The sequence below is a fragment of the Agelaius phoeniceus genome, chromosome 7 (genome assembly GCF_051311805.1).
Source record: "Agelaius phoeniceus isolate bAgePho1 chromosome 7, bAgePho1.hap1, whole genome shotgun sequence".
NCBI classification, from domain to species: domain Eukaryota; kingdom Metazoa; phylum Chordata; class Aves; order Passeriformes; family Icteridae; genus Agelaius; species Agelaius phoeniceus.
Window position 1 is genome coordinate 38,606,314 of NC_135271.1, and position 15,050 is coordinate 38,621,363.

At 35.3% G+C, this 15,050-nt stretch overlaps 1 protein-coding gene across 2 annotated transcripts in view; it reads left to right on the forward strand.

The window, feature by feature from the left end:
• PTPN4 (protein tyrosine phosphatase non-receptor type 4) overlaps nucleotides 1–15,050 on the forward strand; it is a 110,368-nt gene that overhangs the window by 81,679 nt on the left and 13,639 nt on the right. Inside the window, exons 16-25 of one of the 2 annotated variants that reach the window (XR_013183090.1) lie at nucleotides 3,449–3,608; nucleotides 6,486–6,569; nucleotides 6,655–6,711; nucleotides 8,057–8,213; nucleotides 9,682–9,848; nucleotides 11,295–11,385; nucleotides 11,471–11,532; nucleotides 12,312–12,458; nucleotides 14,024–14,142; nucleotides 14,753–14,881. Coding sequence is in view for 1 of the 2 variants with exons in the window: in XM_054636739.2 (XP_054492714.1) it covers nucleotides 3,449–3,608; nucleotides 6,486–6,569; nucleotides 6,655–6,711; nucleotides 8,057–8,213; nucleotides 9,682–9,848; nucleotides 11,295–11,385; nucleotides 11,471–11,532; nucleotides 12,312–12,458; nucleotides 14,753–14,881 (1,054 nt within the window). In the remaining variant the exon portion in view is untranslated. Of the gene's footprint in view, nucleotides 1–3,448; nucleotides 3,609–6,485; nucleotides 6,570–6,654; nucleotides 6,712–8,056; nucleotides 8,214–9,681; nucleotides 9,849–11,294; nucleotides 11,386–11,470; nucleotides 11,533–12,311; nucleotides 12,459–14,023; nucleotides 14,143–14,752; nucleotides 14,882–15,050 lie in introns of those variants that run through there. The other variant, XM_054636739.2, reaches the window with a different exon arrangement.

Consider the following 15,050-nt stretch of genomic DNA (forward strand, 5'->3'; position numbering starts at 1 on the left):
TAAAATAGCACATGATACTTTTTACAATAGACTACAATATTTACAATTTGACTCAACTAGTTACTTAACTTTCAGGGTTATGTAATGTTAATTCGACTTAGGCACATAAATTCTCCTTTTTTTGGTGGACTTTTTAACATATTGACGTGCCAAAGGACTCTCAGATGAGAATCTTTTCTCATATTAGAGTTTTATTGTCCAAAGGCCACACAGGGTCAGGTCCCTTCTGTTCTAAGACTTCCAACTGAAGTCACTTATGAGAAACCCCTACTGAATGACACAACGATACAGTGAAGAAAGCACAATTTTTAAATATTCTCTTTTATTCATATGTCTTTACTTGAAGTTGTACAAGATCTTCCTGGGTGTTCTTAGGATTTGTTTATTTAGTACTTGATTTCTTGAGTAAGTCACCATAGAAATGAGTCTTAGAAAGAGAGGAAGTGGTTTTGTACAACTATGGCTTCTTTTTCATGTTTTTGCACTTTTTATGCCCAAGCAGAAAAAGTATTGCTCTTCCATCGCTAAGTGTTAGGGGTTCCATTTTTGGGGTTTGTTTCCTCTTGTTAGAAGCTTAAAACTAAAATTTAATATTCCGGTATAGATCTCTAGTATAAGATACTTTTAAGAAAGGAGACACTGACTTTCAAAAATATATGAATTTCATTAAGGTATTTTGAAGGTTTAAGCTGATGTTATTGATTCAAGATTTGCCATTTATGAAGGAAAATAGTTGACATGAACTTCATTGTAACTATATAATTTTAAACTGTACTGTTCTACAATCCAAAAAGCTATTTCTTAATCAATTTGACCTTTCTGGCAGAAAAGACTTGAGTAGTGCATGTGCTAATTTGTCAGAAACTCTTGTTTATTGATCAAATTTATATGTGTGCAAAAGAGGGGCTAACCTGACTGGCAATAGGTTTGGTGATCTTTTTGAGTTTGGAATCAACATAGCAAAAGAAATTAACAGTTTGCATGCAGTTCAGAAGGATATTATAGTTTAGCTAATATAACCTTTAACTGCACGGCTTCTCTCCATCCTCAATCCTATTCAACACTAAATGGAGAGATAGTGCTTGTAGTTCCCTTAGCTAATTATAACCTAAAATTCCAAAAGCACGTGGTAAGTGTTTAGTTTAATAAATTTATGGGGGTGTGTATGGAACTTTTGCTAAATATATTAAAAAGATCAGACCGGATATCTTTAACAAAAATACCCAAAGCTTGCCAGTGCCAGGGTTTGTATGTTATTTTATTATTATGTAAATTGCTGAATTCAGTAACAGAGAGCTGCTTTGCCTGCAAAATAGGCTGCTTTCACTGCCATTGTCTGAGCATTCATAAGGAAATTCAAAGCTGACTGGGCAAATATAAAGCACTGAAGTTTATGCCCGAGGCTTGATTGTTCAGTTCTCACAATTCATTATGCTAATATATTACAGAACTTGCATTGCTGGTTGTAAAATGCTCATTTAAGTAACTTTTCAAATCTTTTCTTTAAGTTTGTGTGTTCGGTAGGAATTTACTTGTGTTTGTTGACATGTATGTACAGACATCTAGTCAAACATCAGATCCATCTTCTGCTTTTATCAGAATAACTTCTTTTATGTTTCTATTTATGTTTTCTGTTCGTTTTTTCTTTGGTTCGAAACTCTCAGGAGTAATTGTTTTCAGGAAAATACATAACTTAAAAGACTGAGTAATCTGTGCTGGCCAAACTTGAATGAATGAATACATAGGCAGCTAAAAATCTCTGGGTGACCTTTGTTAGTCGATGTCTAAATAGTTTCTAGCTGCCTTGCAGATTTGTTTTGCAAATGTTGACAATCATCATATTTTTCTCTCCACAAAAATGAATTTAGAAAAGCTGCTTATCTTGAAAAATGAAATGTGCTCTTTTTTCTGTTACTTGCACTGAAAAGTGTTAAGAAATACTATTTTTCTTCCCAACTGTGTTTTGAACATAAGGTTCTTCAGACATCAGACTGAATAATTAGTGCTCTTTTTTTCTTGTAACACTTCATGAAAAAAATATTTTCTGAAAGTTGAAATAAAGCAGAAAAATAGAGAAAAATATTGTTGGGATCTTTAAGAATGTGCTGTTTTCTTTCATGCACTGACAAAAATGTTACCAGTTTTGTTTTCTAAGACTATTGACTAATTTTTTTTAAACTGAAGCAGAAAATGTTTGGCATTTCAAAGTGAAGTGTTCTATTTCCCAGTTTTCATGCTTTTTGAAAAAGGTTCTTTTTTTTTTTTTTTAAAATCCGTATACTCCATTTTGCTGAGATTTTTATTTTTGAACATATATCTGAGATCTGCCTTTCTTGAATTGCATAGAGATGAATTTTAAGGTATGAAGTTTGATGCGTGCCTTAGGTTTTCAGATTTGCAGCAATGTGAAATCCTGTGCAGTCTCATACTGAAAGTCTTGCCCTGCTAACGGTTCACTGAGGCAAGACTACTAAATACATTGGAGCTGCTCATGTTTGTGTGTTTTGGAGGGAGTTAGGTGATGAGTTACCACTACAGCTTGCTGATAATGAAAAGGAGCAGTGTCCTCCTTTTGCCTCTGGGAATGTCCTTCCCTCCCTGCATGGTGGCCAGCCATGAGATAAACCGGAGGACCCAGGTTTGTCCAAAAAGTGGTTTTGGTTGCTTGGTGTAAGCCGCCTTAGCCAAGGGAGGAGGACCAGCTCTTCAAGGAAGCAGCCAGGGATGTGGGTGAAAGAACAGACACCCCTATTTTTGGTGGTAGCATTCTCTTTAGATTTAGCTATAACCTGTAAGTTCATTCTTGATGGTTTATGGATCTGCTATCAGTGGGCTGTTGTCTGAAATCGTTAAATGACTTAATAGCACCTTTTAATGGGATGCTTGTGGAGGAAGATATATCCTGCTGGTATTTAGAAACTAGCATTCAAACCAAGTTACTGGGAACTGTGAGCTCGCTGCCCTTTTGAGCCTTTCCAAATGTTCTTCTTAATTCTTAAATATAAATCTATATAATGAAAGATGAATCATATATCTATGTAATACGAATTACAGAGTTTAGTTTTTATTCCAAGAGGATTAACAAAAGGAAATTCACCATATTATACAAAAACACAGAGAAGATTTTTATTAATCTACAAAGGAGTGTTTGCAGATCAGAAGTAATGGGTTAAGCATGCTAAAAACAATTCTTAAGAAGGTTATAGGTAAAAGATGAACTTGCTGGTTCTGTGTACAGTTACTTGTCGAGAAAAATGCTGCAGCAGGTGCAAACTTTAAGCTGCCAATATATTCTACTGCACTACATTTTGAGATTCTAAAAATACCTACAGATAACCATCTCTCAAACTCTTGAGTTTCTTCTAACGTTTTCAGTTTATTTGCAACCCTGAAAGAACTGTCAATATCTCATGATTGTTCCACTTCATATTTCTGTTTTGGTATTTAGATCTCAAGAGACTCCTATAGATGGGCAGCCTCCAGCATTACCACCCAAACAATTTAAAAAGAACAGTTGGAACCAAATTCATCATTCACACTCACAGCAAGAACTGGATAACCATATTAATGAAACATTTGATGTTCCTGCATCACCTGAAAAATCCACCGTAAGTTTTTTGATCCAGTTAAATCATTCTGCTTTTTACCAGAATGATGGTCCTTCTTAACATGAGCTTGGTTCTAAGGCATTTCAGAGCTGCTGTGTTTGTGCATTACCTTGCAGCATTACTGTTCCTTCACTGGCTCCTGCTGGTTTTACTCTAGCTGCTGGAGTAGTGCTTTGTCAGTTGACAACAAATCACTACATTGGGATGGTTTTGGAAACCTTTTGAGCATTAGCTTTTCAGCACATGCTGAAATTTCTGCCTAACCTCTTCTTTGAGAAGTCATTTGCCATCAATTTTAAAGAAGACATTGCAGGTGTTTAATCTAGCTTTAGCTAAAAAGCTAAACCTGAAAATGCCTACCAGCTTCTAAAGTAGTTTTATCAGGAGAAGCTTCTTGAGTCTGTGGTTGCATTTCTCATCAGAATTTCCAAGAAAGAGAGCATCAAGAGGCCTGTGATAGCAAATACAAAAATATGAGCAGAAGTTCTTTCTCCATAATCAAGCACGCGTGAGATGAGTAAGATAGTCAGTTGGTTATGTGACTGAGGAGAGATCTCCCTGATCACTTTTGTGGTTTTTGTCCTTCCAGAAGTTTTCCAGTGGTTCTAGATTTTATACTGATGTGAACAGTAAATAGGACAAGAAATGTGTTGGAGGATGGGAAAACATCCAGATGTAGCAAATACTGTGTAAACAGTTTTGTCAACCTCAAGCATTCAAAAGTATGAGTCACCTCCCCAAACTGATATTTAGAAATGCCTTAGTTTGGCTTTTTTTGCATCCTGAACTGTAAACCTATGGCATTCTGATCTCTCAGGCCTTACAACAAAGTCAAGATTCCCATAAAGCCCCTGTTTCATTTCATAGCTGGGGTTCTAATGAAAGACTCAAAAGTGAAAGTTTTAAGTTTTTGAGTGTTTTGAGAATGTTGTAAATTTTTTGTTATAATTAAATAATGAAACAAAATTTGTGACAGCTTTGTCTTCAGGCAGTGCTTACCTGAGTCACATTAAAGTACTGTTCGGTTTTGAAAGATAACACTACTTTAGTCATCAAGTTTTTCTGCCCTGTATTCAGTTATCTTTACCAAATTGACAAAAATAACTTTCACTTGTTTTTTTAACTCCTTTTAGTTCTGCAAAACCAACACAGCTGTGTGAATGAGCTGGTTTTTTTCTCTGTGCATTGTCAGTGTGATTGTTTTCTGTGCTCCAGCGGGACACATTTATGCAGGCTCGCTGAAGGCAGCTCACTGTTGTAATTGAACATCTAATTTGGTCTGCTGATGACTTTTTATTTTGGGGATTGCAGAAGAAGGAACATAGCATGACTGAAATTTTTGGAATGTTGTTTTGTTTCAAAATTGCTTTTCTGACCAGATTTCAGGTTCCTGCACTGCTAAAGTCTTCTGCTGTTCCATTTCAAATATTTTAAGAAAACCCCTCACCATTTTGACTTCATAAAGCTGTTGAGTTTTCTTTGTTGCATGTATGGAGGGTCTGTGTTGAAAGGTAGTAGGACACATACGAAAATGACAACTTTTTACTCCATGTGCAATCCTTAAGTGTCCAGTCTGAGAATGTCAGAAGTGCTTGAAAGTAATTGAAAACAGGTGTGGTCAAAATCCCTTCAGTCAAACACATTAAGGATGGCATACAGTTCTCTCTGCACACTTGCATTATAAACTTCTGCTCAAAATAGCATCTTAAAGCAGGAAATCAGCATTTCCTTTCTGTCTGGGAAATGCAGTGGCGCAAAAGCTGCCAAATGCTGCAGGTGGGTAGATGTTCATTCTGTCTGATCTCCCACACCACTGAGCAAAGGCTGAAATGATTGGCATATGATCAGGCTTCCATTAATATCTCTTGTGCCATTACTTTCCCAAATGTTTCACTTTTTCATTACTATGAATGCATTTGGCGAATTTTGTCTTGTTTTAACCAAGAACAGAAGCCACCTGCAGCTGACTTCTAATGAGCCAAGTTGTGCAGACTTCTTTAGCCTAGTAACTCCAGATTCTGAACTTTCTAACATATAAAAATACTTGCTTTTCTAAGTTTTTTGTTTATTTTTCCGAATATGAGTCTTCTTCTTTGCTGTAACTGGTAACATTGAAAACTTTCTTGAAACACATTTCTTTATTACTTTGCATTCTCACTTTAGGAACTGTGGAAATACTAGCTAATGTTCAGTCTGTGAAATAAATATAGATGGGAACCAGCTAAAAATCACTTCAATGGCACGAAGTTGTTTTTTTCAGATTAAAAAGGTAGCTAATATTCCTGAGTTTATTGGCATCTCCTTTAACAGTGTTGTTGTCATCCCAATAAAACCAAGAAGAAAGCAGCTAAAATTTTCAGAGGTGAATCAGTGCAGAGCATATGTCACACCTCATACTCCAGTAGACTGGAAATGGAAATGTAGTAAGAGATAGGGAACCAGGATTTCCTTGCTTAGTACTGGCATATTACAGTTAAAAGAAACAAAGGGACATCTTCAATTATCTTCCTTTTCATTGTACTGCATTCTTATTGCAGTTCTTCACTGTGGTCATAATTAAAATTAATTTAAGAAATTTCCATTTGGTAAGCTGTTTTTATTAGAGTTATGAAGCCAGTTAATCTTTTCTCATATTCTTTCTTACTTTGAGCTTACTTTGACAGAACAGGCCTTTAAATTAGCTATGTCCAAGACTCTTAAATGTGTAATTTTTCCCTTTTATGCAAACCCAAGATGTTTGTGTTCTTGATTGATATATTCCCAAGTGTCCAGGAGCAGTTATTTGATAAAGAAACTGCAGAATTACTAAATACAATATCCTCAAAATCTAACTGTGAACAAAATATATACTAATGTATTATAACTTTTGTCTATTAGCCCAATGGTGGTGTCCCCCATGACAATCTTGTTATGATCAGAATGAAACCAGATGAAAATGGAAGGTTTGGCTTCAATGTAAAGGTAACAGTACATCTATTCTCTTTATGTTTATTAAGGTTATTTTCTGACATTTGGGATTTCTTACTAATTTAATTTGTTTTTAAAGGGTGGATATGATCAGAAGATGCCGGTAATAGTGTCCAGGGTAGCTCCAGGAACACCTGTAAGTTATCAAAAAAGCAGACTTGGTAGCAATATCTATGTATCTTGAAGGATGTACTGAAAATGATAAATTATTTTCTAGCTGCCTATGAAAATTAGGTTTTGCTATAACGTTATCAGAACAAAACAAATTACATGCAGTAAGAATTTGATAGGGCTGTATAATATATATTTTAAATATGTTAAATCTTTAAAAGTATGTCAAATCTTTAAATATGTAAATCTTTAAAAGTATTTTTTTCCTCCTGAAACAAAGTTTAATTTCTGAAAATTACAAGACATTACAGATGCTCAGTATGTACTGGTACTTGAGCTGTGCCATCCTAAAAATACTTTTACTTTATTGCTTTTTTTAGATATAGACATTCAGTAATTTCACATAAATTACATATTGAAAGAGTGTTAAAAATAACTAAAATAGCAAATGTCTTACTTCAGTGACAGATGTAGCTGAGTAAAGCCAACATGTAGATTAAAACCAGACATTATGAATCGTTCATCAGGTCTGATTGTGTGTTGTTACTGATGTTTAGTGACTATAAGATTGTCTTCAAACTAGGCACAATATTTGTCAATTTATTGCCAGAAATACTGACCTGGTATTCAGCTGACTGGAGTCAGCTCTGTCCATAGGTATTAGAGTGGAGTTAACCATTTATTTGCCTTTTTCTTTTTTTTTTTTTTTACTCTTTGAAAGTATTGAAATGTTTGCTGAAATAATTCTTCATGTATCTTGTTAATTATTATCCCTGAAATATTCAATAACATGAATAGTTTTGGCTTTAAACATTCAGTCTGTAGGGAGAAGATAGTTGGTGATGGCATGTGCTCTTTCTTTTCTGCAATGATGTTTAGACTATGCTTGTAATAACAATTTTTATCACCTGATTCCTCTCCCTGGGATTACTGGGAGTTGTGCATTGTTTTTTTGCCATTACCATTACAGTATTTCAGACCTGAAGCATTTAAGCCTGTGAAATTGATTTGGACATGGTTTTGCCATGTTTCTCCCCTCCCTGCAAAGATAAAAACATCCTGCTTTTTAATTGCCTGTACAAAGGGTGATTCAAACAGAGGAGCTTTCTGCATCAGCTGAGGGGTAGAGTAACAGCTGCTGAAAGATACATTACAGTGCCAGTCACCTCCCAGCTGCAAATGGGAATGGCACTGCCTGTGGATTGTGTAACTCTTGGAGTTACCATTTGAATACAGTGCAGCAGCCATAGCAACAGGGCTGTTAGGATTTGAGAGCCCAAGTATAGTTACTTTAAGTTGTTATTTTAAGGTAAGAAATTGGTAATGGCTTGTGTTACAGATGGTTTTGGTTTTTTCTCTCAACCTTGCAGGCTGATCTGTGTGTCCCTCGTTTGAATGAAGGGGACCAGGTTGTCCTGATTAATGGCAGGGACATAGCAGAGCATACCCACGACCAAGTTGTAATGTTTATTAAAGCTAGCTGTGAGAGACACTCAGGGGAACTGGTGCTCCTAGTTCGACCCAATGGTGAGTGGCTTGTACATCATAATTAAAAATAAAAATCCACACCCTGGTCTCATTTTCTAACCTCCATTTTGTGTCCTGGCATGGAATGTGTAACCTGTAAGAAATAACTCCCTTCCCTGAAAAGGAATTGCAACAACACAGTGTATTGATCCCATAATCTAAGGAGCTGTGTGTAACTAAGTGTTGCAAAACAATAAAGTCAGCCATCAAATATTTCTGAGAGAGCTAATTTAAATTTTGTTCTCACTCTCATTGATAAAAATGTCCAGAAAGCTATATGGATATTGAATGTATTTCATAAGGTTGTTATTGTTCTCTTAAGGAAAATTTAAACCAAACACAAACAAAAAACCCCTCACCAAATACTCAGTGTTCGGGTGACATTAGAAGTCAATACATACAATATCCTTCCATATATTTTTAAAACAGTCCAAAACTACTGGTAACATTTCTACTTGAGGAGTCTTAGTAGAAGTGCTAAAATGCAGTCTAAATAAAAGCTTATGCAGTGTATTCACAAAATACACTGTTGGATCATAGCCAGCAGATGGGCACTGGATTTAATTCTGCTGCACCTCCTAACTACAGTGGAGTTGGAGAGGAAAAAGCAGAATGAAAAATATTGAAATAATTGCAATTACTTTTGCAGAGTACCCCATTCACCTCATAAAAATTTTTCCCTTTTTCACTAATTTGCACTACCCACTTAGATCTGCTGTCATTCTGTGTATAAGTTCTCTTGCAGCTTTTGTGTGCTTACTTTCTTTTCAGACAAAATTATGAGCTTTGTTTGCACATTTTCTAAAACAAACTGTCTTTCCCCTTGCATGTTGATTATCTTTGTGGTTCTGGATAAAAACATGTGAGTTGTAGAAGTGAGGAGTTGCCAGTTTCCTTCTTTGTAGTAATGTAAAATAATTCAAAAACAGGCTTTTGAACAGCATATGTCTGTTATGTGTAGCAGAGGATGCATATTATTTCTGAGCTTATAGGCAAGGCACACACAGAGCATTGACAGTTTTATAATGCCATATATTAAATGCAATTTTCTCAGGTGGTCTGCACATCTTGCCCAATTACTGAAGCCTAAAATGAGTTCTAAGTGAATTGTAAGTAAAATGTAAATGCAGCTATAATGATATCAGAGGCATGATGTGAGAATCTGAGATTTGAGAGTTATATCAGACAAGGCAGGGTATAATGTGAATTTTGATCAAAATTTTAGCTGTCAGTGATGGGCTTTCACTTAAAATTACTGTTACACCAAAGAAAAAAATAGTTTTATCATGGATTATAATGATCAGTAAAGGCTTCCTGTCCTTGCTGATGGGGACTAAAATCAATGTGCTAATAAGTGTGTATTTTTCTACAGGAGAAATGCAGTGTTTCTGCTGTTTTAAATAAATGACTTACAGCTAACTTTAGTCAAACAGCATCTTCAGAGCATTCATAACTTTTCTTGTTCTAGCTGTCTACGATGTTGTGGAAGAGAAGCTGGAGAGCGAGCCTGATTTTCAGTACATCCCTGAGAAATCTCCCCTCGATGGTGTCCATCAAGATGATAATGCCCTGAGGGAGTCCATGATTCAGTTAGCAGAGGGGCTTATCACTGGAACTGTCCTGGCTCAGTTTGATGTGAGTACCGGATCGCCTGGAGCCGGGGGCAAGTTCCACCTCTTTTGGGATAGCACTTATTTTAAACAAAGCAGATTTCAGTTAAATTTCAGTACAGTCAGCATCCTTTAGGAAAACAATTGCCTTACGCTCTCAAAAGAAAAATAACCAAGGGAAAATCAATCCTGTATTGTATGTGCAAATTAAGAATACCTAATCCTAGGTTTTCATTTTATAAATAGTTCTATTGATTACTTACACTTTTTGTGGTTATCAGGGACATACTAATAAAATACTTTCATAAAGATGAAGGTTGAAGAATGTCTACCAAAATATGTGTTCTGTACTCAGGTCTTCATTCCATACCTAAGTTGCTGTAGAAACTGAATGACACTGAGCTGTTGACATTCTATAGGCATTCTTGATGAGGGAAGGTAAAATAACCAATGGAAAATACTGCCCTAATGTTAAAGGCTAGTGTAACTATGTTTTTTATAAATGGTTGATTTTTATTGACATATTTCAGAACAGTAATGTGCATTTTCTGTGGGGCATTAAGCTGCTGATACCCATGGTCTTTCTTCAGCTCTGACTTGTGCCTTGGTGATATCCCTCTTAAATGCATGAGATCAAGTGGCTTAAAGCAGGAAACAGTAGGTTCGTAAAACACAGCAGTGCAAATTCTGTGATTTCTTCACCAAATGGAGACCTAGCATTGTATTTTGCAACATATATCTGTAAAATACATTTTATATACTATTCTTTAACAACTTTGGTAGAATTTCCTTTTATATTTAGAGCGGATTTTTTTTCCGAAGTTATTTAGAATTCTGCTTTAATATAAGTTTTATTCTCCCTAGCAGCTTCAATGTGTAAAAGTTTTTTTAAGTGCTTTTTTTGAATCTGGATCGTTTCACTAATATTTTTTGTAGCACAAGGGTTGTGGCAATGCATGACTAAGGCATGAAAGGGCAGAAACCTCTCAAAAGCAATTTTGTACAGGAAAAGTGAAAGGTAACCAGGATTTGCTCTAAAGTTATTGGAATACAGAAGGACGTCCGGGGAAAAAACCAAAAATTCTAACTGAAAGAAGTGCAATGCCTATACACAACATAATCTGCTTGCCCCAAATGACCAAGTGGGATTTCAGTATCAGTGAGTTCACTTATCACTATACAATACTACTTTTTCTCTGGATCAATGTTCTAGTGAAAGATTGAAATTTAATGTTCACTTTGTCTTTAACCAAGTTTTGGCTACATCTTGGTCATTTTCAGTGATCCCAGAGCATAACTAAATTTATAGTGCTTTATTTTTGAACGTATTTTCATGTTTGTGGAAGCTACTGTTGCTCTATAGTTTATGTTCTAAAAAGCACCACTTTTTAGAACAAATTCTATTTAGGCAATAATATAATAATGAGACTATTGCATCTATTGTGTTCTGACCATCTGCTTTGTCTTTTAGCAATTGTATAGGAAAAAGCCTGGAATGACAATGTCTTGTGCCAGATTACCTCAAAACATTTCCAAAAATAGATACAGAGACATTTCGCCTTGTAAGTATTGCTATGTCTATATGTGCTCTGAAAGTATTTTACTGTGGTTACTAAATAAGTAACATATTTCTAAAATTATTTTCAGATGATGCTACACGGGTTATTTTAAAAAGTAATGAAGATTACATCAATGCAAATTATATAAATGTGAGTAGTATTTTTCAGAAGTGCTTCTGACATTAAGTAATTCTATAGTTTTTCAATGAAAAAATTGATTTAAAAAATCATTTTTTATAAATCTAGTTCAGGCTGGAATACTAAGCCTCTAGTCAGGTGATTTGAAATTTCCTGTAGATATATTTCCTTCCTAATGTTTGGTGGCACATCTTTTCAGAAATGTTTAAAGTCTAGCCCTGCATTTAATGTGAAAAAATGCAAACTGAAGCCAGCCCTCTCCAGAGCAATTAATTCTTCTTTTCTGATTACTTTCCTGACAGTTGTGTTCAACAACAGTAAAGTTTAATTTGGTATCAATTTCTTTTGCTTCTTATTTTATTCATTGTTAATAACAGAAAACTTACAGCTACTTATTTAATGAAAAAAACTCCAGATATTAAATTCTGAGATCTGTGTTTTAAAAGCTAGTGTCAAAAAGCCACAGAGCAAGAAATAGTTGCACCTGAATTATTTGCCAACTGCTCTGTAATTTCTTTTTTCACCCATTAATCTTCATTATGGCAACTACATGACTGTCAGTTCATATGTAAAGTGTATTTGAATCTTTGTAGTAATTTTGCATGTGAAACACTTAAAGAATTCCCTATTATTCTTAAATAATAGCCAATTCATATTTGCTAGCCTTTAAGAAATAGAATTAATGTCATGGATGGTTTTTTAAAAATTAGTTACCAAACTGTAAAAGTGTGATGCCTTACTTTCATTTGCTGTAATGTAGGAATTGAAATAATGACTTTGTCTTCTTTTAGATGGAAATCCCTTCTTCCACAATAATAAACCAGTACATTGCTTGCCAAGGTCCATTACCGAACACTTGTCCTGATTTCTGGCAGATGACTTGGGAGCAAGGCTCTTCCATGGTTGTGATGTTAACAACTCAAGTAGAACGGGGCAGAGTAAGTAAAACATTTCCTTAGATGTCACTTCCATAATCTTCTAACAAACTGTTAGTGATTAGCCTTTAAAAGATTAGAGGAATATATTGTGATGGCATATATGTCAAGGGGATAGTAGGAAGTAGTTTTAAACTAGAAAAGTGTAGGTAGAGTAGATATAAGGAAGAAAGTTTTACAATGTGAGTGGTGAAATACTGGCACAAGTTGCCCAGAGGTGGTGAATGTTCATCTCTCTGGCTGAAGGTCATGTTGGATGGAGCTCAGAGCAACTCAGTCTAGTTGGGGAGGTCCCAGCTCACTGCAGGGGGCTGCACTGGATGGTCTTTAAAGGTCCATTCCAACCAGAACTGTTCTATCAGTCTGTAAGTGTTTTTCATAAGAGCAGGGCATTCCCAGTTCTTTTGCAATGATGAGTCTTAGATTTTAAACCTTCTGGTGTTGTTAATGTAGCCAATAGTTAAACTTTGTTCAGTCTTGAAATGCACTTAACTCTTCATGTATTTCCTCAAATACTTTCAGTCTGCTCTGTTTGATTCCTTATTGTAAAGTAAAAAGCATCTAGAATTTAGCTTCCTAGAACTTTTTTTCTCCAAACTGCAAATGAAGGAACTCCAAGAAGTTCCATCAGTTTTCATAGAGTACTTCTTTGATATGTAGTGAGATTAATTTTTAATGCAGCCTAATACAGCTTTGTAGGGTTAATATCCCATGCCTGGATGGCTGTCTTATCAAGGATTTTCTTTAACACTTTAAAATTTCCCATAAAATGTTATTCTGTTATAAAAGATTTGTTTAATCATGTGAAATAATCATTGCCCTTTAATTTGTATATGAAATGTGTTAAAATAGAATACCAGTAATAGAGTAATTAAGACTTAAAATTAGTAAAAATAATTGTGTATGATGCTATAAAAGGCCTCAGGTGAATTTTTTGGCTTGTTTGGTTTTGGTTTAAACTGTAGTTTCTCATTAATAGCTTTGGATTTCATGCAGTTCTATCCTTTGCAGATAGGCAAAACAATCAAGTGTGGTCATACACAGTGTAATTCCTGAGTTACTTGGTTTAGTCTGGAGCATTAACAGTAGCACTGGCTGGTTAAGTGTGTGGACAGAAATGACTGTCTGCCATAATAGGGCAGTGGAATTCCTCCATATCAGGGTTTCTTTTGAAGATGGATTTATAGTGGGTTGTGGCTGTTCTGACCAACTTGAATTGTAGTTCAGCTGCCTGTATATATTCTGACTTTTTAACAACCATATACTTGCTGTGAGGTCAGGACTCTATATAGAATTAAAATAATTGAAGGGAAGTTGCAGTGGTTTTAAACCATTTTTCAGTGACTCAATGTTTGCATGATGCTGCCTGCTCCCAAATAAACACGATTAGAGGGAATTTCAGTACAAGTGCCCTTTTACTTTGAGTTTTCTTTGCAGATCTGCTAAGAACAGACTTGCAATGGCAGTTCTCTGAGGTTCCCCCACCCCTTCAATAATGATATTTGTGGAGTTCTTTAGAGAGCTGCTTAATAATGAAATAAAAGGCCTTATCTGTCTTATACCCATAGGCAGACTCCCTGCTCTAAAGCTGATCATGAGGCTTCTGACATCACTATCCCACTGCATGCCGGGATGTCTCAGTGGAGCAGGAAGTCTGCAAATCTGGCTGCTCTTAAAGATTCGCCAGGTGGGTTGGAAATGCAAAAGTACACTTGAGCTGAAATGACCTCTGTCATTAGGCATTCAAACCATATTTCAGAAAACCACAGTGTTTGAAGTTTTCATTCACATTTGAGGACTTGACTGGGAGTCCCTGAAGTCCACCATCCTCATCCCCTTATTTTCTGCATTAGCTTAGCAACTTTTTTGTTGCATATTTCCCTTTTTTTTTGTTTGTTCTTTTCCCATATAAATGCACTTTGAGAAGATCAGATTAGGATTTTGGAGGTCAGAAATATTTATAAAGCAGCATCTTTGTCAGTCAAGTGTTAAGATGGAATATTTATAGATAAAGTCTTAAAAAAATTGTAATGGATGTTAAAGGCGGCATCCATCTTCAATTAAACTAACTGCAAGAGTTGGTACATGTGTCCTCTTGGAAGGAGAAACAGGAAATCTTTGTGATACCTTATTTTATAAACAGTAATTAGGTAACAAAGTCTATTTGGTAAGTAATTAAATAGTGTTTACAAAATGTTCAAAATAATCTGTAACAAATAAAGGTATAAAAACTAGAGGAAATGAAAATTATACTCTGAATTTAAACACAGGCATCTTTAAAAATGTGTTGACCTTAGGTTAAATGCCATCAGTACTGGCCAGAGCCATCAGGAAGCTCATCATATGGGAATTTTCAGATTACCTGCCATTCAGAAGAAGGAAATCCTGCTTATGTCTTTCGAGAAATGACATTGACTAATCTGGAGGTAAAATCTTAATATATTTTCATGTATTAATCTGCAGAATCCTTGGATACTACCGAAAACATGCATAGATTTTCTTTTCAACTTGGTGGCATATCCATATAAATGAGACTGTGTATTTCTAGAACCCTCTAGAAAACTAATTGTCATGTACTTTCCTAGGAGAAATTCT